General features: G+C 42.0%; 1 protein-coding gene across 1 annotated transcript in view; it reads right to left on the reverse strand.

Moving 5' to 3' along the window:
• LOC143135178 (potassium/sodium hyperpolarization-activated cyclic nucleotide-gated channel 2-like) overlaps positions 1–26271 on the reverse strand; it is an 83121-nt gene that overhangs the window by 28301 nt on the left and 28549 nt on the right. The window contains exon 4 of the mRNA XM_076295902.1: positions 5337–5555. Within this exon, the coding sequence (XP_076152017.1) occupies positions 5337–5555 (219 nt within the window). The remainder of the gene's footprint in view (positions 1–5336; positions 5556–26271) is intronic.

Below are 26271 nucleotides of genomic sequence, written 5' to 3' on the forward strand. Positions count from 1 at the left end.
GTGTGTCTGAGCGCAACGGCTCTCCTTAATGAAGCATCGTGACCTTCATTCATGTCTGCCATTAATCACACACTGAAAGAGCCTCCGAGAGAGAGACAGAGTGATGAGAGAGAGAGTGCTGAAGAGAGAGAGAGGAGGAGGGAGAGAGGGAATGTCAGAGAGAGGGCTGATCCAACATCCACCCCCTCCTCTCTCTCTACCCCTCCTCTCTTTCTCTCTCTCTCGCTCTATCTCTCTCACTCTCTCTCTCTCACTGCTAGGGCTTGTGCTGCTGCTAGGGCTTGTGTGGAAGCCTCCCACTGTGGAGTGGATGGGACATTTCTCAGCAGCAGCACTTCCACTCCAAAAAGACTGCATGGACAACACTGGCACTGGCTGGAGTACATATGCTTTCACACACACACAGAGGAACACACACGCACACACGCACGCACACACGCACGCACACACTCACGCACACACGCGGTCCCTCGTACTGGTTGGCTGGCTGGGTTAAGCTGAAGGACAATGAGGAGCCTTCAGGCGATAGCAGCACCCAGCATTGTGTGAAGGTGAGATGGTGCAGCAGCACACACACAACCACACACACACACACACACACACACACGCAAAACACACCAATACACAGGACACACACACACTGCCCCCTCATACACTGCTGCCTCATCAATTTTTGTCACTCCACAGGGACGTCTCCACACACACAAACAAACAAACAAACAAACAAACAAACAAAAATACAGACATATGCACAAACCCATACACAGAGATGCATAGACTCTTACTCAAAACACAGACAAGGAAAGACATCCCCCATGCAGAGATAAATAAATACAATATCAAATATTGACACACGCACGCACGCACGTATGCACACACACGCGCACACACACGCACACACGCACACACACACGCACACACACACACACACACACACACACACACACACACACACACACACACACAATAATATAATAATAATCTAATACCTATCCTCCTCTACCTGTCCACACACACACACACACACACTACACACACCCTTGAAAAGTTAATTGGCTTGAGAGTGAGAGTGGCACCCCCCCCCCCCCTTTGGCGCTGGCAGCCAATCAGAGAAGAGCAGAGTGTCCCACCTGATCTCCACGTGGTAACAGTAGCCAATCAGAAAAAGGCAGAGTGTCCGACCTGATCTCTGCATGGTAACATCAGCAGAGACATACAGTTGGAGAATAGAGGACAGCAAGAGAGGGTGATAGAGAGAGAGAAAGAGAGAGAGAAATGAGGTGATGATGAAGAGAGAGAAAAGCATGAGGTAGAGAATATCACAGAGAGAGAGAGAGAAAGACAGAGAGAGAGAATGAGAGAGAGAGAGAGAGAGAGAGAGAGAGAGGCAGGCCCGGAGTGGGTAATCGGGAGAATGGGGAGAATGGGCCGCTTCACTTTTGGGCCGGTCGAGGGATTGGAGAAAAATATTGGCATTTGTCACGTTAATCTATCTTCTCTTAAAGTTGGCTACACACGTTCGCATTCTATGCCTAACACCGCAGCCTCTGCATGGGTTGTTCTCCCCTCCCAAGAAGAGTTAATTGGTTGGGTCCATATAGCCCGTCTTTCCTAAAAAGTTTTCTCAGATACCAGCCGGACCGGCCCTACCGTAGTGATAAGCGTCAGGGAGGATGGATGGTAGAAAGATGCCATGAGGGACTGAAAAGGCCAGGTAAAAAAGATGAAAAGTATTGGAGGGAAATGCTGCCAAATGTGCCATGCTTCCAATTTTTTTTGAAGAGGACAGACGTGGCAACTGGTAAAGAGAGATAGCCATGATTATAACGACGTAATTGGGCTAATAACCTACTGGACGTTGTAGCGTTGTCAACCTATTCGCAAGTAACATATTAAATGAATTAAAATATTAGCATTTTGGGATCATCCAATATGGCTATTCATAGACTTTGCAAATATTATGCAAATATGGATAACAAAACTCAAGTTTGATCTGTGTATGCAGTAGCCTATAGGCCTAAAAACAAAAGTAGCCTGAGCAGCAGATCAGCCAGTCCCCCGCTGAAAATGATGAGCCCGAAATTAACTATCACTATAGGGACAAGTAGAAAGGATAATAGAGTTAACCATATGAATTAAAGTTATTTTATGGAAGAAAGAACAGTAGGCTATGACAGCAGTAGGCTACATGATCAACCCTAAATGGCTTGTTTGCTCAGAAGTGGGTGTAGTAAAGGAGCAAATCCACCAAACAACAACATGATAGCTGACCCATGCAGAAAAAAACATGTAAACAATACAGTAGTTCAATATGCCTCTTAGTGGAATTGTGGGATACATTTCAAATGCTTTATTTCTTCCTTCCTGTTTTTGTTAACTTATCAACCTATCCTTGTGGAATAGTGGAATATTAGACTATAATAAAAACTACAGGATAGTAAGAGCTGAAATGTTGCCTTATTTATCCAATTTCCACCACCACTAAAAAAGTGGGCCGGTCTTGGGCCTGAAACTCCCGGGCTGAAAAGTGGCCCCACTCCGGTCCTGGAGAGAGGGATAATAATGCATAAGAGAGAGAAGAGAAAGACAAGTCTACAGCTGGACATCTTCGTTCACAAATGCTTGCAGCCAATCAGAGGGAACATTCTCAGCTCATGGGGCAGATATGTCTGAACCAGAGTAGCTCTCCATCAGAGTAGATCTGCCTGTCTGAACCATGCAGCATGAACCACAGTAGATCTGCACCAGAGGAGATCTGCATCAGGACTGCACTGCATGTACTGGCATGTAGTTTATTGTGTGCAGTGTGTGTGTGTGTGTGTGTGTGTGTGTGTGTGTATGTGTGTGTGTATGTGTGTGTATGTGTGTGTGTGTGTGCGTGTGTTATGGAGTCAAAATAGGGTCATTAATATTGAGAGCTTGTGTAAAGATGTTCACATGTGTAATAAAGTTTTGAAGCTGTGCAAAAGAAGTTCTGTATGTGCAAAGACATTTCGTACCTGTAGAAATATTTTGTACATGTGTGAAAGAAATGTGTATTTGTAGAAATGTTTTGTACATATGTGGGGGTGAAATGCGGATCTGTAAAAATATTTTGTACACGTGTGGAAAAAATATGTACCTGCACAAATACTTTGTACATGTGTGAATCTCCTACGCGACGCTACGCGATGCTTCCTGCGCAACACTGAAAGTACGACCTTGTGAAACTGATTTGCAATGCTTACGGACTTTTGACCCTAATTTTACTGTCTTTCTGAAGAGCCTATCAACACATTGCTTACTGCCAACCAATCAGCGTATCCCACCGACCACCCAGATTTTGGTGCTAAACAGATTGGCTTCATATCAAAGAGTACTCAGAGCCCGTCTATAATGTCTTAGAAATTCTCTTTGATTGGGATTGCAAAATTATAACTTAATTAAGAGTGACGTGGTAGCTCAATTTATACTGTGATCGCAAAAAGGGTTGAAGCGGAGCCGTAATGTTAACGTTAGCTATTCCCATCCGCTTTTTAGACTTTAACGTTATAGGTTAGCTTCTAGCTAGCAGTAATGTTGACGAAATAGTTGAATTATTCATTCCATTTCCGAAAGGGTGATTCAGTGGTGTCATTCGTGATTATAAACAGTAATACTGTACACACATTTATGTTTATCTGCTATTATTATTTGATATGAGAACACGTTTATTTTATCACCCTTTGCAAGTCTATAATAATAGCCTAGTGGACGGCAAAAAGACGAATCAAATGAATGGGTTGTAATGGGACATCCACGGCTAGGAGATTATAGTGAGATTTAACCGTAGTAATGCCCTTCCAGGACTGTTGGTTTATTGTTTGGAATACAACAACATCCCATTTTCTTAGATAGGTACATTTTGTTTTGTTTTCTTTGTGTTTCGGGAGTATTTCAAGCACGGTTATCTCGTCAGTTTATGAAGCACAGCAGCGGTTGCTTTAGCAACCATAGACTGAACAGGAAAATCTGAATGTAAATGGATAAACCCGTTCAAGCGTTTTCTTTATTTCCTATTTCTTTCAATTCTTTAACTTAAGACATGTAAGAATTAAGCCTACTTATTCGCTGGGCAACGTACAAACTGACGACTTACATTAGCCCTAGCACTATGAGCTACGATAAGCGTCAGCTAGGATAGCTATGGCAGCTAGTTATTATTTCATGTTCTGATATGATATGCTTAACGTTTTGACTATGTTACAACTGATAAAAGCATGACAAATAAAGTAACCAAATCGCTTTGCAATATTTTAGTCCAGAAATACTTATGGGTGCTCATTTACAGTAATGTTACGACCTATCTGCCCTTGCTGTTTCCTCCAGTTTTAATAACTAGATCTGTGGTTTAGTACCAAAATCTGGTCGGTGTGGAACGCTGATTGGTTGGCAGTAAGCAATGTGTTGATTGGCTCTTCAGAAAGGCAGTAAAATTAGGGTCAAAAGTCGGTAAGCATTGCAAATCAGTTTCACAAGCTCGTACTTTCAATGTTGCGCAGGAAATCATCGCGTAGCGTCGCGTAGGAGATTCACACACATACAAAGTATTTGTGCAGGTACATATTTTTCCACACGTGTACAAAATATTTTTACAGATCCGCATTTCACCCCCACATATGTACAAAACATTTCTACAAATACACATTTCTTTCACACATGTACAAAATATTTCTACAGGTACGAAATGTCTTTGCACATACAGAACTTCTTTTGCACAGCTTCAAAACTTTATTACACATGTGAACATCTTTACACAAGCTCTCAATATTAAAGACCCTATTTTGACTCCATAGTGTGTATGTGTATGTGTGTGCGTGTGTGTGCATGTGTGTGTGTGTGTGTGTGTGTGTGCGTGTGTGTGTGTGTGTGTTTGTATGGTTGGTAGTGTGAATGTATCGATGGTGGAGAGCCTATATCTACAAAATGTTGGGTCTGTGTGTGTGTGTGTGTGTGTGTGTGTGTGTGTGTGTGTGTGTGTGTGTGTGTGTGTGTGTGTGTTATAGTGTTTTACCCTCCCTAGTTCTCCTCTATGCATAGTATGGTTCAATTAAAAGGGATTTTAAAAAGTCTCTCTAACTCCTGTTCTATGCAGTATACACTCCTCTCAGTCCCACTGTCCTCATGTCTTGCCTGCTGCATATTTACTAGAAACTGCATTGCAGATTTATCTCTGTTTTGTAAACACGTAAACACACACACACACACAAACACACACACAGACACACACACTCACACACACACACACTCTCACCTTCTTCTAGTACTGTTGTCAGGGGTACACAGCAGCTGGCACAAACACACACACACACACTCACCTTCTCCTGGTACTGCCTGCGTGAGGAGTCGAGCGACTGGATAAGGGCGGTGGCATGGCCGATGAAGACAGCGTAGCAGGTGGCCCCCACGATCATGCTCAGCATGGTTAGCCAGATGTCCGAGAGGCTCTCGGGGGCCTGCCGGCCGTAGCCAATGCACAACATGTGACTCATGGCCTTAAAGACGGCGAAGGAGTAGAGCTCACTCCACGTGTCATTCTACAGGGGGGGGGAGAGGGAGAGAGAGAGAGAGAAAGAGAGAGAGGACAGGGATAAAGGGAGATACAGGGGGAACAAAGGAAGGGAGAGAGAGAGAGAGAGAGAGAGAGAGAAAGAAAGAGAGTGAGAGAGAGAGAGAGCAGGAGAAAGTGAGAGATAGAGGATTAATACTTTCAGATTTTTTTTACACTTTTATGTAAAAGCAAAATTTTATTTTAGGCCACCAGCTCACACTAAAAGCATTTTCTAATCAGCATCATCTGCTCATCTGTAACCTCCCAAAACACCCTGCCACTCTTCACATTATAGAACATCTTCATCTGTAACCAGTGTTGGGAGTAATGCGTTACAAAAGTAATGTAATTACTGTAATATATTGCTGTTTGCGGTAACGCGGTAATGTAAGGCATTAAAAAAAAAAATCGGGTAATATTTACTCGGTACAAACTTCAGTAACGCGCGTTACAATGCAGTTCAACCCAAAATTAAGCGCTTGTTTTGTTTTGATACATATTCGCAAACACCACGCGAGAACAGTGGAGAAAAAATCTGCGCAAAATAGTAGAACGTTATCTCCTGATACTGGTTGAATATGACTGTGGCTGCAGCAGACTCGCAGGCGGACTCTATTTGCGGGATGGACATAAGCCTACGCTCATTATTTTCAGCTTGTCAGAGACAAGGCTATGAAGAACATAATAGTTGGTGCACTTTGTGTGCGAAACCGAAAGATCTCTCAGCTCGCGAAATAGCACAAGTAAATTAATGAAACATCTAAAGTAGTGCCACGCTAATCTTTTTAATTCTTGATCAAACACAAACTATGCTGTTGTGCATGTCAGCTTTGTGCTGTGAACTTAAATTGAAGAGAATAAAGGGATAGAAATGCAGAAAAAGATTGTGTAGCCTGGCAGTGCCACCGCTCCCACCACGTGCATCACGCACTTTGCGTTGGGCACCAAAGGACAGAGGGGGCACCCAAATGTAACCAATGAATAGTAGCTTTACTGCAAACTGCGTTTCACTCTTCATCAATAACGTTTACAATGTCAAAATGCACTAACACGATGTTACATGCAAGTTTGATACCTTTTGGGTTCTCTCAATCACCACGTAGTACTAGAATTGGTGGGTCTTCAATCATTCGTTTTCCAAGCATTTAGGCCAGGGGTGGGCAAACTTTTTGGCTCAAGGGCCACACTGGGTTTTGAAAATTGGCCGGCGGGCCCCCCCACGACACACATAAAAAAAAATTTTTTTTTATAGCCTACAAGCCTTTAGTATGACAAAGTATTTCTTTTAAAATATTAATTGCTTAAAAATACTGCTCATTTTATGCTGTTTAACAAATGTATAAATTGTGCACTGTCGCTTTAAGACAGTCGATTTAATTCACGTTTATTTCTCAATGATCTTCTGCCTGCTACGGTATGGCCCTCTCACACTTTTTAAATGGTCAGTAGTGGGAACTACTGCTGCCTTCATGATTTTCTTTTAAAAGTTTCTTATAAGAAGGAGATATCAATTATCAACAATGACAAGCCAGCTGGAACCTGCAGCTCTCTCTCCCTCTCGTGAGTGCAGATGCGTTTCCAATTAAATGGATCGCAGGTTCACGTTAGATCTGCTGCAAAGGAGATAACTAAGAGTTAACTTAGTTTAACATGATGTTATCTCTATTTAACATGATGTTTTGACATTGACATTGTAAATGTTCTCTAAGGAGAGTGAAAAGCAGTTTGCAGTAAAGCTAACCAACGTCGTCTCTATCGCAGGAAAAAAATAGCAAGCAGCCTGATAACCAAATGAAATGCTCAGCGGGCCGGATGAAAGTGCTTGGCGGGCCGGATCCGGCCAGTTTGCCCACCCCTGATTTAGGCTACATGAAGCACATGATATGCTGAGTTGACTGAAACGCATTCCATTCAGATAGCTAGGTGGATACCAGGCTCATAATTCACTTGTATTCGCAAACCGAAATGTGAAGCAACATGTCATTGCATACTTCCATTTCCAAAGCAATGAAGGTTGCTTAAAACATTACAAACTTAACATTGTGCATATTATTGTTAATATTGTGCTATCAATGTAACTCAAACAAATAAGGCTTGTAAACAAGAGCTGGCAAAAGGGCATTATGACAACGTAAAGATCAATGCTCTTAAAGTGACAGTGCACCATTTATAAGTAAAACAGCATTTCTTCAGAAATTAATGTTTAAAAATACACAGTAATGGTCTGTAAATAATAGGCCTTTTATTTTACTTTAGGTGTTTGAGTTATCATTTAAATGTCACTCACTCAAAGCCACTCACTTAGGGCACTGAAATGGCCAGCAGGCCACCATCTTGACATGTCTTTATTAAAGGAACCGTATGTAAAAATTGTATTTCAATTAATCATAAAATTGCCCTGATATGTCACTAGACATTAGGGGTGTAACGGTTCATGTATTCGTATTGAACCGAAACGGTACGGGCGTCACGGTTCGGTGCATGAATTTACACGGAGAATACACGGTATAAAAATACATAAAACTCGTGTGCGGATTAATTAATGTCATGCGCAATTACTGTTAAGTAGCGAGAGTTACGGGAGTTCTTTAGCGACACCTAACGCTAATCTGTAGCCTCGCCTTAGCTCTGATTGGTGCCTATGTTTTTTTTTGTCAGGTCGTCGGTCGAGTCCGTCAGTCATTAGCAGCACTAGGGTTAGACCCACAAGAGTTAGAGGATCCGCTGGTCTCTTTAAGATCGCAAGTTTGAGAACTTCAGTTACAGTAACGTTAGTACAGGCGAAAGAGTGGTGGATAATATGAAACTGTGTGTCGGCGTTGTTCAGCAGGGTATGTGAGTGGAAAAAATGCTACACATATTCGAAGTCATCACCCAGATGATGTAGGCTACCAATCACTGAAACGAGGGGAAAAAACTTCGCCTGCCCTTCAGTAGCCTTTGGATACACATACAAATAGGGCCAAAACCTATGGCTTAAATTAAATGATTTCGTAATGACAGAAAGCTATGTAAATCGCGTGGTAATTACCTTTATGTTGGGGTAACTTGTAACTTCTCACATGAGGAGCTGGTAGTGTTAAGTGCATAGACAGTAAAATAAAGTGACAACGCTAACCAGGCTAATAAACAAACCATGCTACGGTGAGTAAGGGCAAAGTCACGTGACTTCTAGTTGTAGTCTCTTTATGAAATTTATGAAAGCAATTTCATTTTTAAAAAAAAGGCAAAATAGTGTGATATTTTCACAGTTAGTAGGCTAGATTATTACTTTACACACAATAAAAAAAATATTGAGGCAAATTGTAGACCCTTCCATATACAACTAAACACAGATGTTGAAGGTCTTGCTTAAGTGGATTTTTAAAAATCATTTTTCTATGTAATTTGCACTTTCAGAAATAAGAGATGCTGTAGGCCTATTTTCAGTTTTATAGCTGATTGTCTTATTTTGTTTACAAGTTACAGATGGAGTCTGGGTACTTATTGTACTGTTTAGCCTACATCTTACACACTTCAGGCTGTTGCAGATAGCTCAGGGAAGAGACTGTATGACACTAGGTGGTACAGCCTGAGACATGTACAAAATAAAATGCTTTCTGCATTTTTGTTTTGCTTTTCCCTCCATTGTACCGAACTCGTACCGAACCGTGATGTCCGAACCGAGGTATGAACCGAACCGTGACTTCTGTGTACCGTTACACCCCTACTAGACATTAAGAAATCATGTTCATTTCAAATACTTATATCACTGACAACAGTAGTCTGGCCAGGATATTGTCATTTAAAAAGTGAAGTTGCAGCCCTCAACTGATGTTGATGTTGTCATGTTGTGTTTTGGCCTAATGTGCCACCCTCCACCTATCTACTAATCACAAAGTCAGTAGTGTTTCGTCATCCGGTTGCCAACTCTGCCAGTCAGAGGGGAGGGGAAGGGGATACACCGCTCTACAGTAATTTGAAAGTGATTGTAGTACCCGTTTTGGCCACAATCTTACATACGGTTCCTTTAAGCTTTGATTTACAATATAGTAGGCTCTCTATTGATTTTAATGAGTAGGCCTAGGCCTTAAAGTTACAGTATTTCTATCACAATTTACCAGACTTTGACCTTTTGTCGGTTTTTAACATTCTGACTATGATTGTTCCTTGTATTGCATTATGAGCACTGCGCCTATTGCATTCTACTGTTGCCTTAAGCCTAGCTCAGTCATTATGCTATACCACATCTCCCTCCATTGGAAGAGAAAGCTGCATTGAGAATGGCAAATCCATATTTCTAGATATTTTGGTGAAAGTAACTTAAAAGTAATGCAATAGTAGTGTAATGCCTTACAATTCAGAGACAGTAATATTATAATATTATAATAAGTAATGCATAGTACATTACGATTTTGAAGTAACTTGCCCAACACTGTCTGTAACTCCCCAAAACACCCTGCCACTCTTCACATTATAGAACATCTTCATCTGTACAGTAACCTCCCAAAACACCCTGCCACTCTTCACATTATAGAACATCTTCATCTGTAACTTCCCAAAACACCCTGTCACTCTTCACATGATAGAACTTCAGCTCATCTGTCTGCCCTTTGTCAAGTTTGACTATAGTCTTGTAATGTAGTGAAGCTTGATTACTGTTCTCAGTTATTCAAAGGGATTTTTTGATGAAAGTGTGAAATGAGTAAAAAGAGTAAAGAGGAGGACTCACATTTAATAGTCAATTAAAGCATCTTTAACAACCTCATGAAGTCACAGAGCAGAGCCCACCATTCAATTAGAACAGCCTTTTACCCTTGTCTCATTAAACAGCTAGACCAAGATAGGAGCAAAATAGTGGAGATGGAGGTAGTGGCAAAAGAAGGGAAGAGAATGTGAGACAAGAGAGAGAGAGACAGACAGAGAGAGAGAGGTAGATCCAATTGTTCAGGTTTTCATCACTGTGCTGTTACAACCAGGTGAGCACTTTCAGTCAAGGCCTCCCATTCAACCATCTGTCAGTAAGACGCCATTATGCAGTGGAAACACGGATCACCCCAGCAGCACTAAAAGGCTCATTCATGCTCAATGTTAAATATGGCTACGGATGCAGACAGATCATACTGCCATATTTTGCACTTTGTCTTCTGAAAGCTTCTGGATACAGTCAAAACAGAGCAACATCTGAAAGAAACATGTCTGCTTTGATACACCAGAGGAGCATTCATCAGGTGCAAGAGGAGAAGGTGGAACAAAACAGAAAGATCCTCTGAGCCCAATTTCGAGGATAACAGGCGAGGAACAAGACAGCTCAAGAGCCAAGGACAGAGATGCTTTGCACAGAGAATGAGTCACTTTATCAGTGCAACACTTGAAGAGAAAACACACAAAGGAATTGCACTACTCTGAACACTTGCTCTGTTTGGTTGCATGTATGTAAGTAGAAAGTAATGAAGTTGATGAAGAGAGAGAGAGAGAGAGGGAGAGAGGGAGGGAGAGATGGAAGGCAAGGTGAAAATGAAATGTAGGAAAGAAAGTACATGGTAAGTAAATTGTGTCTGTGTGGGGGAAGAGTAGAGAGGAGAAAGGAAAAAGGAGAAAGAAGAAAAAGAGCTTGAAAGCACACACATGCACACATGCACACACACACACATGAACACACACGCACGCGCACACACACACACACGCGCGCACACACACACGCACAAACACACACCATGCCAGAATGTTTGCACATTCCCTGCAGTGCCTCACAGGCTCAGTTGTGGCTCAGTTGTGGCCCAGTTGTGGCCCAGTTATGGCCCTGTTGTGGCAGGGTTCTGGCCCACATTGTCGTCCGGCCCACTGCTGCTCTCAAATTGATGGTACACGTCCAGCTCTAAATATCACAGACGAGTGATCGCATCCACACCACTCTAATGAGATAGCCAGACATGACTGGACACACTGACCACATTAGAACCAGGGCCAGTACAGGGCCAGATCAGAGCCGTGGAGATAGTGGGGAAAATATCTTTGTGTGGGTCATGGAGCCTCCTCTGGGCCTGATGCAGGACTGTTCTGGGCCAGTTCTGGGTTGGACCCGGCGGAGAGTAAGGTGCTGTGTATGTGTGTGTGTGTGTGTGTTCTGCTGCCTGCTGAAAATGGCCTTTACAGACTGCAGTGGGAAGGGTCTGTCCCAAGAGACACACACACACATTCACATTCTCTCTCTCTCTCTCACACACACACACACACACACAGTAGCTCATTAAGCAAGATGGCAGTCTGAGACATCGTCACGCCTTTCCATCTGTCTCTGTCTCACTGTGTCTCATCATCTGCATAACCCTCTGTCTCTGCCACACACCTCTCCTCCTCTTTTACTCTTCTCTCTCTCCCTCTCTCTCTCACTCCCTCTCTCTCTCCCTCTCTCTCTCGCTCCCTCTCTCTCTCCCCCTCTCTCTACCTCTATCACTGTCTCTCTCACTACTCCACTCCATTATTCTCTGTCTTCTATACTCTGTTTCTCTCTTGCACACACACACACTCCATTTTCTCTCTTCATTTACTTGTCTTTCTTTATGTCAGTCCGTCGTGCCATCTTTCTATACAGAGATTATGTGTGTGTGTGTGCAGACGCATGCAGACGCAAACACACAGACACACACGCACACACACACACAGACATGCACACCAGCCCACATACACACACGCACACACACAGCTCCTAGACAGTGATATATTGTGGAGAAGATTCAGCCCAGCAGTGCAGCTGAGTTCAGTCTGAGAAATACCACACTTTATAGGTAGGGATGGGGAAGAAGAAGAAGAAGAGATTGGGTGAAGGGTCTGTCTCTGTAGGCACATGTGAAAACATTGGAGTGAATGAGATTGAATTATAGATGAAGTAGGAGCACTTCAGCAGCACAAAAATAGAAGCAGCTGTGTGTGTGTGTGAGTGTGTGTGTGTGTGTGTGTGTGTGTGTGTTTGTGTGTGTCTGTCTGTGTGAGTGTGTGTGTGTGTGTGCTTGTCTCAGGATGTGTGAGTGTGTGTATGTGGGTGGGAATGTGTGTGTGTGTGTGTGTGTGTCTGTTTGTGTGTGTCACAGGAAGTGTGTGTGTGGGTGTGTGTGCTGTGCATTATGTGAGATTGAAACGTGTCCTTACACAGCCAAGTTCAGTGATGTCACACGTGTTCACACGCACACACACACGCACACGCACACACACACCCTGAGATACACACATACACACACACACACACACACACACACACACACACACACACGTTTCCTTCAGTTGGCATAAAGAGCTAAATGTGGCAGCTCCCTCTCAGTCACACACACAAACACACACACACACACACACACACACACACACACACACACACACACACACACATACAGTTTCTGTATTCTCAATTCGGCATGATGGCTGAAGAGAAAATCCTGGGATTCAGCAGAGTGACAGTAAAGAGCTGCAAAAATAACAGCTTCAGAGAAACAGAATATGAGAGGAGGAGAGAGGATAGAGGAGGATGCAGAGAAAGAGGGAGAGAGAGAACGAGGGAAGATAATTATTTTTCTCTATTTTTCTCTTACTCTGTCTTTTAAGTTTACGTGCAGGTAATAAATAATGATTGCAAGAATGTGATTGTGTGTGTGTGTGTGTGTGTGTGTATGTGTGTGTGTGTGTGTGCATGTGTGTGCGTGTGTGTGTGTGTGCATGTGTGTGCGTGTGTGCATGCGTGCCTGCAAAGGTAAGCTTAATGAGGATACTCCTCTCTCCTAATGTGACACAGCTGTTCTACCTCCTCATGGTTGTACCATGAATATGACCCTGCTAACTTCTCCTCCATCCCATAATTACTTTCACACTGTCATCAGGGTTGCCGTGTGAATGATGATCTCACATTCTGCAGTTACAAGGAGATTGAACAATATGAACTATGAATATTGAACAACTTGAAGCTACATCTATAAGTGTGAACATGCTTAACAAAATTTGGGAACAAAACATGGGAACTAAACGTGCATTATACGAATATAATCAGTGGGAGCCCTGCTTGTTTCCCTGCAACAAGAAGCTTCCATCTGGGGGTGATGGAAGACAGTGACACCCTCAGTATGTTTGAAATGTCCAGTCGATTGCACAATTTGGTCTTAGTTGCTGTCATTGCCGAAAACCCGGCCTCGCATAGATACGTGGTGGGAAACGTTTTCAGCGCTTTTACGGCAATCTCTGGATATTCTGCTTTGGTTTTGATCCAAAAACCCGCCAGAGAGGTTTCCTTATACACACTCTTAAGACCACCGTCATTTGCAATTTCGATCAACTGCTCTTCCTCCTGCGCTGACAAGTTAGGACTATTCGGGATATTGACAAATGGGTTGCGGACCCACTCATTGGTTTGCCGTGGATCTTTGGAGGATGGGAAGTAACGCTCAAACTCATTTGAAAGCACAACAAGGTGATCGCGCCCCAGGGCCCTGCCTCAGTCTCTCCCAAAACCCCCACTACTGTTTGGAACATATCAAATACAGAGAGAGGGAATGAGAGAGAAAGAGAGAGGGAATGAGTTAGAGAGAGGGAATGAGAGAAGGAGAGGGAATGAGAGAGAAAGAGAGAGGGAATGAGAGAAGGAGAGAGGGAATGAGAGAGAAAGATAGGGAATGAGTTAGAGAGAGGGAATGAGGTAGAGAGAGGGAATGGGAGAGAAAGAGAGGAAATGAGTTAGAGAGAGGGAATGAGAGAAGGGGAGAGGGAATGAGAGTAGGAGAGAGGGAATGAGAGGAGAGAGGGAATGAAATAGAAGGAGAGAGGGAATGAGGGAAGGAGAGAGGAAATGAAATAGAAGGAGAGAGGGAATGAGAGAGGGAGAGAGGGAATGAGATAAGGGGAGAGGGAGGAGCTTTCATGTCCTCTTCAGTAGTGCTCTTTGACTTCAGGTTAACACACTGCACCGCCCACAGAGGACAGTTTACAAATGCACACTAGGGGACGAGAGCTTTGAGCTCTTTCAAACAGCTTCAGACCTGTTTTTGTTTGTGTGTGTGTGTGTGTGTGTCTGTTTGTATGGTTGGTACTTGGTAGTGTGAATATATCGATGGTGGAGAGCCTATATCTACAGAATGTTGGGTCTGTGTGCGTGTGCTTTTCCCCTCCCTAGTTCTCTCTCTAACTCCTGTTCTATGTTCCTTCTCTCTAGTTCTCTCTAACTCCTGTTCTATGTTCCTTCTCTCTCTAGTTCTCTCTCTATTCTGTTCCTTCTATCTCTAGTTCTCTCTCTAACTCCTGTTCTATGTTCCTCCTCAATTCAAATTGAGGGGGGGGGGGGGGTGAGCAGGTGCTTTTAGATGATGTATTGGGATTTTTATGCGTGAATGTATTTATGTTTGTGTTATGATGTTTGGCTTTGTATGAGATGTGTCATGATTTCATGGGTTGAGAAATTATCCAATAATTGGCTGTTGAACCTCGCTCTCTCTCTTACCAACCCTTACCCCTACATATCTCCAACCTCAGATCTCTCTATCCCTCTCTCTTTCTCTTTCTCTCTCTCTCTTCTGACCTTTCTTTTTTCACACCATAACACCTCCCTCTTTTATCTCTGGGGGGTGACCTTGATCGCACAGGTGGAGACACAGAGAGGGAGAAAGAGAGTGAGAGAGAGAGAGGGTGAGAGAGAGAGAGTGTGAGAGAGAGATAGGGTGAGAGATAAAAAGAGAAACGGAGAGAAGGCTGTGGGAGCTTGCTGTTCATTTGTGTTTTGTATTGTCTGCATTATGCAGTTGTCTTTTCATATGATCGCCATATGTGGTATGACAGTTGGGTTGTGCATGGCCCCTGTTAACTAAACAAATGAACACACACACACACACACACACACACACACACACACACACACACACACACACACACACACACACACACACACACACACACACACACACACACACACACACACACACACACACACACACACACACACACACACACACACACAATCAATCAGAGTTCTGGGTCCTTGTAGTCCTTGTGTGTACTGCTTTGGAAATGGTAATTTGTCACGCCAATAAATGACTCTGAATTGAATTGAAAACTGAGTGGTGGGCTGAACTGCAGCAGATGAGCTTGTTCACACGATCATGTGTTAAAACCCTGCAGCCAGCGTCACACAAACACACACACACATACCATTAAAACAGCACCACCTGAGTATCGACCAGAGCATCACCAACACTCATGGTCAATACTGTTTGTGAGCCCATTAATAAGTTCCTCCCTCTCCCCCATGCACACATACACAAACAAACACTCTCACACACACACACACACACTTACTTGCTCGCTCACACACTTACTCACAGCCTGTCATAACACACAGCCAGCCACTGACAGGGTGTGTGTGTGTGTGTGTGTGTGTGTGTGTGTTCGTCCATGCGGGGGGGGGGGGGTATTAATGGGCTCAAAAACAGTTTTTCTTCACTGAGCTCTTATCCCAGTACACTTACATAAGCACACACTAGAGAGAGACAGAGAGAGAGAGAGAGAGAGAGAGAAAGACAGAAAGAGCAAAAGAGAGACTTCTTATAGGAACGTCACATATTACCGACCGCCACGTATGTCCAACCTCTTACGGGTATCTGTCACTTAATATTCATTTCTATACAAACCAAGATGGCGGATTCCTAAAGAAACGCAAGCACCCACACCATGAGTTTATCTAAATTAGCTATGTACCAAAAATTACATTTTACCGTGGCTCAAAGAGCTGCAAACAGTGTTGTAAGGCTGAGTGTACAAATCTGCTTGGAGCTCCAATGAATTTTGAATTGCGACGACGAGAATTCTCGGGCTAACCGTTGATGTGCAGTGAGAAAGGTTTGGAATAAGTACCCACCAGCCCAGCACTAAACTCCGAGCGTGGTAAACAAAATTGGATATTTCAGGCAGTAAAAGCCCCGGTAAGAACCAAACTAGATTTTGTTCAAATCTACACACCTATGGCTACTGAAAAATGTAAGGTTCATTTAGCAAATGTTATTTTGAAGTATTAAAAAACATTGTTGTTTTAGAATTTTCGAACGAAATGGTTGGTAATTAGCACGTTTACGATAATTGTATTAGAATACATTTTTTTGCTGAATTCAAAAAACATATAACAGAATTTGAAAATCTATTTCCACAAATGAAAATATGTATACTATTGGGAGAGGAAACAAACTGCTCATGCCTAGCTGCAGATTATATCTTGACCTGCCCTAAAACAAGAGAAAAGTTGTAACTTTCATGTATGTGCTATATTGAGGAGTCCATACTGTTTGTGTACACATCATTTAAATACTCTGTTTGATCATTTAGATATTTAACTAAAATTGATTTATGCAGATGTATCTGTAAGTGTAGGCATATAATATGTGTTTTCATTTAATATGTGTTTTCATAAGTTTTTGTTCTACAGTATAGCACTATTGTTGAAACTATTACTGTCCTTTTAGTAACATTTACCATTTATTTATTATTATTATTATTACTATTATTTTTCAATTTTGATGTAAAATTTATTATTAACATGTTATACTTGTAGCTTTGGCAATAATGACTTTATTAATTCATGCCAATAAAGCACCATAAAGAAAGAGAGAAAGAAAGAGAGGAAGATAGAGAGAGCCAGGCCAGGAAAACTATGTATCTGATTTAGTGTTGAATGTTAGTGGCCAACACTATCAGACCAGAGCAATCAAGTGCAGAGAATCATGAGAGGAACCAAACAGCGATATGTCATCCTGGGGCTCGTTTCTAGAAAGTGTCGTTTGCTAACTTGCATCGCAACCTTGGTAGTTCACTCCATCGTTCTTGAATTTGGTGTTTCTAGAAAGGGTAGTTCGAACTCTCAATCGCAAAGTTTGGTCGTTTGAACTACTGCCCCTAGGCAGTCGCACTTGTGTCGTTCCTTGGTAGTTCCTGTTGGTGTCCGGAGCGCCTAACCAAAAATCACAACCACCTAACCAAAAATTACGAAGTGGATGTTTATCTCGTGACTCAATGATTGATCTATCCTGTAGCCTTTTGATTAAGAGACTGACTTCCCTATTGGCTCATTCTTGCTATTTTATGTTAATTCGAGTATTGCCTTGCTTTTTGATAAGCTAGTATTATAATCTTCACAGACTCTTAAAATCAGCACAGTGATAAATGGTGTAGTGGCTAAAGCAGGTGACTTGTTATCCCAGCGTTGTAGGTTCAATTTTCTTATGATGTGAGATTTGCTTCTCGCTACCTGCAGGTGAACTAGTGTGACACGTAGATTCAATTGTTTTTGACTGATGTCTTGTACCTATGGTCTCTCGATGTAGAGTACCTATATACATAAATATATATGGTCAAAACCTATTGTTGTGTCTCGTAGGCCTACTCTTATTCAGAGGTGAAAAGAAGAGATAGGATGCGAACTCCGGCCGAGCGCGTAGTGCACTGACGCGCTGCCGTTAAGCCACGAGACAATTAATAACATTTGCGATACCCAGACATTCGTACAGGCTACATAGATATTTAACACAGATAATGGCACATATTGGTCGGCTTCAGTAAAAATTTTTATATACTTGCACAGGGTATCTGCACATTTTCTAAGTCCAAATTTAAAGACTTTTAAGACATTTTTAAGACATCTAAATGTAAAAATTAAGACTATACCACGGCAAAAAAGATACATACGACAACTTAAAACTGTTTTGTGCAATAGTTTTTTTTCCCTACTAATTTGAACACCCACCCCATTTTGGATGTCTACAGAAGTTACCAAATATATTTTGGCAAAAGACAATAATTGTGTGTGAATTACCTTCACAGCTATAAATGCCCAATTTTAGGGTCTGGGGTGCTTCTTTTGAAGCTGGCTGTACATATCTGGTTGGCTACTTGTCAAACATGTGTACTGGACTGGATTCCCTTCAATATTTTTTTCAAAGGTAGACTAAGCTATTTAAATATTTTAATAGGCCTACTTCTTATAATTTACTATGTGTACTATTATAATTATATGTATCTATTGTCCCATATGCAGCACAGCAAATCAAAGTTGATCCACTACAAATTTTGCACACCAGTTGTATTTAAACCAACCAAAGCTGGACTGAAACATTGTAAAGCCATTGACTTGTTTTAAAAAAATGTATGGGAAAAGTGAAACCACCCCATTAATTAAAAGACAGGTCCTCCTCTCATGTTCCTGCTGGTTTCATCTAAAGCACGAACGTATTTTGCGTTTTTTTATGTAGCCAACATTTTATGTAGTTGCCGACAAAAAAATGTGGTTATATTTCACAACTTTTGCAAAGTAGGCTACTGGGAAAGGCTGGCAAGCAAGCTGCAGACAGATATTAGACAGATATTTACTTAGGCCAGCCACACACGTGGGAGAGATGCAAACAGATCCACTTCACGAGTATTCCCTCCTGATTGCGAAAACGTTTGTTTTTTTTCCTGTCGGTCCGTGGTTCATAAATTGCGCAGCAAACAGAAGCACCGGTCCGCGCACAATTTGACCAGCAGTCTTCGTGTCCATATTTTGTGAAACGATGCTGCATCCGAGCAAATAAGATTCTAAGCCCAATGCAACTCCAAAAAGGAGGACACATGAGCGTCCGGCTTGAGGCTGCGCCGGATAGGGCTTTTAAAATCCGTATGTCCGGCCTGTATGGCCACACCAGAGCCATAGAAAAAGAGAGTTGTGACACTCTTTGAAGTCGCCGCCACGCGGTCACGTGGTTCAGTTTCCAAAGTTTGAACAACAATGTGTGAACTACACAAAAGACACAATGTGGAAGGGATGGGTAGCTCTCCATATACTCCGTACAACTTAAGAGGGACATGGTAAGGAGGATGCAGCAGTTTTAACTGGAGTCAGGAGTGTTATGGGAGGTGTGGAAGCTGCTGGATCAACACACCTCCCTTTGTGTAAGGGCCCCATCTTGTGTAGGCTTCGGTATCGAGTATCGAGTATTGGTTGGAACCGGGACTATCTTTGCGATTTTCCCGGAATCGTTCAAAAGTTTAAATTTCGATTCCTAGTTTCGATTCCCAGTCCGCCGACAGGAAGAAGAAACGGCTGAACACCAACGAAGAAGCGCATAGTTCATAGAATTAAAATTCATGGAGAATGTCGAAAGAGAGGTATTAAATGTGCGTATGGGACCGCCAGCGAGTGCAAGAGAGCGAGTGATGTCTCCATCCAGTTTCGTGTATTTAAAATGCAATTGTATAAGTGACTAGGCTATTAGGCTACGGGAAGAAGTGTAGTGGTTGCAGAGTGAAGATGTTTTTTTACAGGTTTGGTTAAAGGTGTGAAAACGGTAATAATACAGTAGGCCTATGTACAAAATAATATGCCTGACGTTTTCGTGGTGTAGCTGAGGCCTGAGAGATAGACAGGTAGCCTACGTGGAATGAGGGAGCCTATGGTAGAATGAGCGGGAGAAAGAGTTGGTAAGCCAGTTGGCCATATGTTCGAATTTAGGCCGGACATATTGATTTTGACGCTCATTTGTTCTCCTTTTTGGAGTTGCGCTTGGCATCTAAAGTCTTTGCTCGGACGCTGCATCGTTTCACAAACTATGGACGCGAAGACTGCTGGTCAAATTATGTGCAGTGCTTCGCAATCAGGAGGAAATACTGTATATGTTAAGTTGATCTGTTTGCATCTTTCCAGTGTGTGTTGTTGGCCTAGCCTAGGGAAGAAAATATCTGTCTAAGTTATAATAGCCTACCTGTAATATCTACCAGCAGCTTGCTTGCCAGTGTTTCCCAGTAGGCTAGGCCTACTTCGCAAAAGTTGTGAAATATAACCACATAATAATTTTTTGAAGAATGATTTTGTTGGGGATCACTTTCAGAGTGACTCAACCTGACTACACTTTTCAGTTATCCAAAAAAGACAAAGATCACTGACTTAATGAAAGGCAATGCCCTCGTCACTTCAGTCTCTTCCATGCAAACTTCGCTATGTATTTGACAAATTACTTGGCAGACAAAGCAATCGAAATGATTACACCAATAACACCAAAACGAAATGTAAAATTACTGAAAACTAAATGAACTGAAACCTGAAATCGATCATCAGTTGGAGCAAAAACTCCTACTGTAGGCTACACTGTCCCACGACCACGCTTGTGCCACACTAGCCTACCGCTTGTGCCACTGTCCCATTTGGAACAGTGATAGTGGTACAGGTCTGGGTTGGTTGGCAAGGGACACAAGAGCCACGCACCAGTAACAACAACAATAACTATAATAGTCTAGGTTTTGCTCCTACGGCTTCCCCTGAAATTCACACCTGAAATCCCCTCGTTAACGAGTCGTGGACACTAGCCTACTTCATGTCATGTTCAGCCCATGGTTCAGTTCACGCCATAAAACTCGCCATCTAGCAAGCTAATCTATATCAGGTTTAAAGACAATAATCACATTCATTTGCTTTTCGCCTGAAAAGCGTTAATCACAAACCCATTGATAACTAGCACATCTGAATACCATGAGTTACCATGCTGAATGAAATGTATTTTATCAAGATAAAGTTTGTGTTCCCCCTCATAGCATAACGTTAACACAATGTATGTGAATGAGCTGAGCTAACGTAAGCTAACGCAATCAAGTTTGAAAAATATAGCATTATAAAAACCTGTTGACAACCAACCTATCATCTAAAGTTACCCTAATACAATAGGCTAACCAAATGTGTTTTGTCTGAAATTCATTATGTTAAGGCAAAAGGGCTTGCTAAACCGAGCTACACAGTCCGGCCATTGAAAGCAGTTCTACAATGAGTACACTCGAGACAGTTCTCAGGCTCAGGGGACGTAAATGTAACGTAGGCACGTAGTCTGACTCGTGTAACTCTTGTGATAGCTGCACCGAGAGATTGGGTATGTAGCCACTTCGGTACCACCAAGGCCGTAGTCATGATGTCAACATTGGGGGGGACCAAATCTGTGGTGGGGTCTGAGGGACCCCCAAACAGAATGTGCCCCCCCCCCCGCCCCCCCGGTGAAAAGAGAAGGGTGGAGAAGAAGCAACTTCACTGGTCCATCCCTGGACCCGTGACTCCATTTGTGTTAAAAATGTAGGCCTATACTTTAAAAGAAATTACAAACTAGAGTATCTTTTGATAACCTCTATATTACACAGAATGTGGTTCTTTGACTTATTACTTACACCTGAAGATTTTTTTAAACTAAGGCGACTCATAGATTTGGAGCCTAATAAGATTTTGTCTTTTAATTTAGATTTTATTATGCTGGCGGCTAATCACACAATTTTAACGTAGTTTGAAAGGGACAGGATTCAGGAATAGGCTACTAAGACAGGCCCCTCTTCTGTCTGACTCACCTCATGTTACCCCTGTATGCATTATAGACTGGCTTCTGACAGAAATGACGTTTTGTGCCAACATGTAGAAACACTAGGCCTACTACAGCCTTTAATTGGTGAATGGAGGTGCAAATTCCTTTCTTTGGTTATTGTCCGCGATTCACATTAACTAGGCTATCACGTATTGTAAACGTCGCCACGTTTGATCACGTTTTGCCTGCATGGATGCGCGATTGAGTGCACATCTAAATATAATATGCAAGATGCAACAATCATTTCTAAGAGGCCTATACACGGTAATTTCTGGCATTACTACTAGCATATGAATGCATTATTTATGTTGAAAGACGTGAAAGAAATGACACAGGCTTGCACAAATTCATCATTTAAAATAAAACGTTTATCTTTCGCTATCATTGCGAGAATAGACTACAATATGGAAAATTCAGTCTGATCGGCTCCAAACATGTATGGGATTTCTTTAGCCTGTGCTACACCTTTCCAAGAAGTTTTGTGAAAAGTGTTCCAGTAGCTTTTGCGATATTGTTGACAGCACTACCTCACCGCAGTAGGGTGCAGTAAATGGAAGCTTTTGATAGCGCACGCCACTAACGAAAAACGGAAAATCACCAGGACAAACCACTCAGGGGTGTAGGCTACTCTGGAACCATAGGTTTGTGCGTTATTTACGTTTGATTACATTTCAGATACGTGTTGGTTTCCTGTAGGCCTAGTATAGCGCTTTATTCTTTCTTTATTTTTCTATGTCCGAATATTGGGGGGGACATTTTGGTCATATTTGAATATTGGGGGGGACACGTCCCCCTCAATGTCTATGGTGACTACGGCCCTGGTTACCACCATGTCTACATTACTGTTCCAAATGTCCTAGTTGTTCGTAGATAAATGTGATTTCATATAAACAGCACTTGCCACATTCATAGCCTAGGCTACTGTCAATCCATCAAAACTTTCGTTCTTATCTAGAGAATACGGTTATTTTGCTACTGTGCGACGCTTTCACCCGCTCTGGTTGTATGCTCATTACGTCACTTTAGCATTGATTTCGGAAAAAAGTTTATTACTCAGCCGTTAAGTCAGTTACGAGGTTATGACGCCAATTACACAATGTTGTATTACTCCAAAAATAGAAAAAGTTCATATAAAGGCTTAAAACGATTCAGCTGTAACGTTATTTGATGTCAAAGTGGCGCCAAAATTGAATGGGCTTCAATGGGATGGCTAGGTGAACTGGTCTACTATTTAGCCTCAGATTAGCCATAGTGTCTACGCTCTCCGAACGTTCGCCTGCCCCCTTGGGCTAAAGCCGTGAATGTCAAAGTTAGGAACTTTTGAGCTCAACATAGCGCAAAGTAGCCTGGAAAAAGCGCCGCCATTGTTTCCTATGGAAGTCTATGGGAGTGTCACCACTCTGTTTTTCTACCGCTCAGGGGGTTGTTTCTAGAAAGCATCGTTTGCTAACTTGCGTCGCAACCTTGGTAGTTCGCTCCATCGTTCTTGGATTTGGTGTTTCTAGAAAGGGTAGTTCGAACTCTCAATCGCAAACAAGGACGCAAAGTTTGGTCGTTTGAACTACTGCCCCTAGGCAGTCGCACTTGTGTCGTTCCTTGGTAGTTCCTGTTGGTGTCCGGAGCGCCTAACCAAAAATCACAACCGCCTAACCAGAGCCCGTCTACGGAGAGCCTTGACACTCCGTATTAAGTCCCATTGTACCGAATTTTGGATGCAGTTCCACCAGAGTTCCACTGGGGGCGATCGCCATGAGTGCAGAATGAATGGGAGTCAATGGAGCTAAATTTGTCTCTTTCACCTGATTGTCGTTAACAAATCTCAGATTTGATTGTAGTTTGTATAACTTCAACATGGGTTATACTGTAGGTCAAAAGTTGAATGAACGAGTACTTATGTCCTTTTGATTTCTTACAGGTTGGGTCGTTATTGCAATAACACGCTAGCATTGTGCTAATGAATGACGTCATTGACACGTTTGAAAGGCTTTTTAGAACAATTAAGTGACTTTAAAAAATATAATGCTCAACCAAGTGTATTTTCTTTGCCTCCCCTTTCGAATACAATACTCAAATTACTTGAAAAAAAATTAGATCCCGAGAAAAGTGGATTTTGAGGGGTACAGCTCCATAGACCTCCATGCATTCTGCACTCGTGGACGAGCGCCCTCATGTGGAACCACATAAGGAACTGCAATAAGTTCAGAAACCGGAAGTTTTCCGAGAGTGGCAGTTCTCCCCTTATTAGACATTCTCTGCACGTAACCAAAATTTGCGAAGTGGATGTTTATCTCGTGACTCAATGATTGATCTATCCTGTAGCTTAATTTTGATTAAGACACTGACCCACCTACTTGTAGACAGGTGATATTTTTGAGATATGTGCTTCCTAGAGGCATTTTTTAGTAAAAGTTGGGAACAGGACTTTTTAACATAATTAAGGTGTGGTGAATCCAACTAGCCCTGTTCCCAAGCTGAATTTTAAGTTTATGACAATCGAATTAGCATAAACAAAATGGTTGCCAAAATGGCGATTTTGGGCACTTTCATTGGGCGGATGTCATTATACCATGTAAATAATGTAATTCATATTGTTCACAGAAATCTTCCTTGGCCTATAGATCAAGGATACAGGCTGTGAAAAAAAGAAAAAAAATCTAGTATTATGCCCATGTTAATTACCTGAAAAAACCTTTGAAAAATGTAATTGTTAAAATTTTATAACTGAGCAGGCACACGGTATTTGACAAATGAGACTTAAGTTTTTTGAGGGTCAAGGAAGATGTGTAGTGATGAAATGTAAAGTGTAAAATTGTGGCCTGGTTAGGTCTTCGGGCTTGAAACCAAAGGGTTGCCGGTTCGATCCCCGACCAGTAGGAAAAGTGTGGGTGGTGGAAAGGTTGAGCACTAGTCTCCCATGCCCACATCCACGGCTGAAGTGCCCTTGAGCAAGGCACCTAACCCCTCACTGCTCCCCGAGCATCACTGTAGCAAGGCAGCTGCTCCAGGTTAATGTGTGCTTCAATTTGTGACCTGTGTGTTCACTAATTCACAGATGGGATACATGCAGAGACCAAATTCCTTGTATACCCAAGTAAACTTGGCCATAAAACCTGATTTACATTACATTTACATAATTGAAGCAAATTGGGTTGGTAATGTATGTAGTCTCGGAGTAAGTTACACAGGCCTTTACCCATTTCGGTAACACTTTACGGTAAGGGTACTTTAATTAATTCATGATTTATGTATTACTTCATTCATTAATAATTAATCATTAGGAATTTACTGAGTTCATAGTAGTTCACATAGTAGTTTACATAGTTCATAGTAGACCTCATACATGAACACATTACTAAAGTATTAGGTACGGTGGGCACATCATTATGAATTATGATGTATTAACCATGATCATGACTTTATTTTTCTGCCAAAAATGTGGTCATCACTGCTCAAATTCTGATTTGAACATAACTTTGGAGTTCTCTAAACACATGCCATTATTCACTACTTTATTTGAGCATGCATGAGCAATTATCCTAAAATTCATGTAATCATGATGATCATGCTTAAGAAATCATAAATCATAATGATATACCCATCACACCTAATGCTTTAGTTGATATGTTGTTCATACATGAGAAAAAGTCCGCTTCAACCAGGGTTTTCTGCTCCCACTTGTTTTTACGGGTAATCACCCTTCTTACCCGAAACGTCACGGAAAAATAAAAACAAGTGGGAGCAGAAAACCCTGGTTGAAGCGGACTTTTTCTCTTTTTTGTCTGGTCGTTTGTTTGTCCTGCTCCCAGTTCAGACATTTGGATGTGCGGACTTTAAAACTTGCTCTTTGTTCATACATGAGGTCATCATGAATGAGAGTATATGAATTCATGTCAATTCCTGATGATTCATAGGATATAAAGGAATGAAGTAATGCATAAATCATGAATTAATTCATGCATGAATTCATGATAATTCATGTACCTTTACCATAAAGTGTTACCCATATTTCTTCATAACATTTGTGTTAGTAAAATGATTGCATGTCCTGTGAATTAATAGCTAGATGAATAACTTTATAACTAGTGCAAGTTCAAGTTTAAGTTACTTTATTTGTACCCAGAGGTAGATTTTGTTTGCAGTATAGAATGCTTCAAGAGAATTTGCAGGAGCAAACAGGAGCACAGAGGATGCCATCTTTACGGCAATTCACTCTGCCCTGTCCCTCCTTGACAATAGCAACACCTATGTGAGAATGCTGTTCATTGACTTCAGTTCAGCATTCAACACCATTATCCCCTCCAAACTGATCACCAAACTCAGTGAACTGGACATCAATAC

Source organism: Alosa pseudoharengus, unplaced genomic scaffold, assembly GCF_046254945.1.
Source record: "Alosa pseudoharengus isolate Yale_2024_CS ecotype anadromous, Long Island Sound unplaced genomic scaffold, YU_APseudo_1.1 YU_APseudo_1.1_scf_2, whole genome shotgun sequence".
NCBI classification, from domain to species: Eukaryota; Metazoa; Chordata; class Actinopteri; order Clupeiformes; family Clupeidae; genus Alosa; species Alosa pseudoharengus.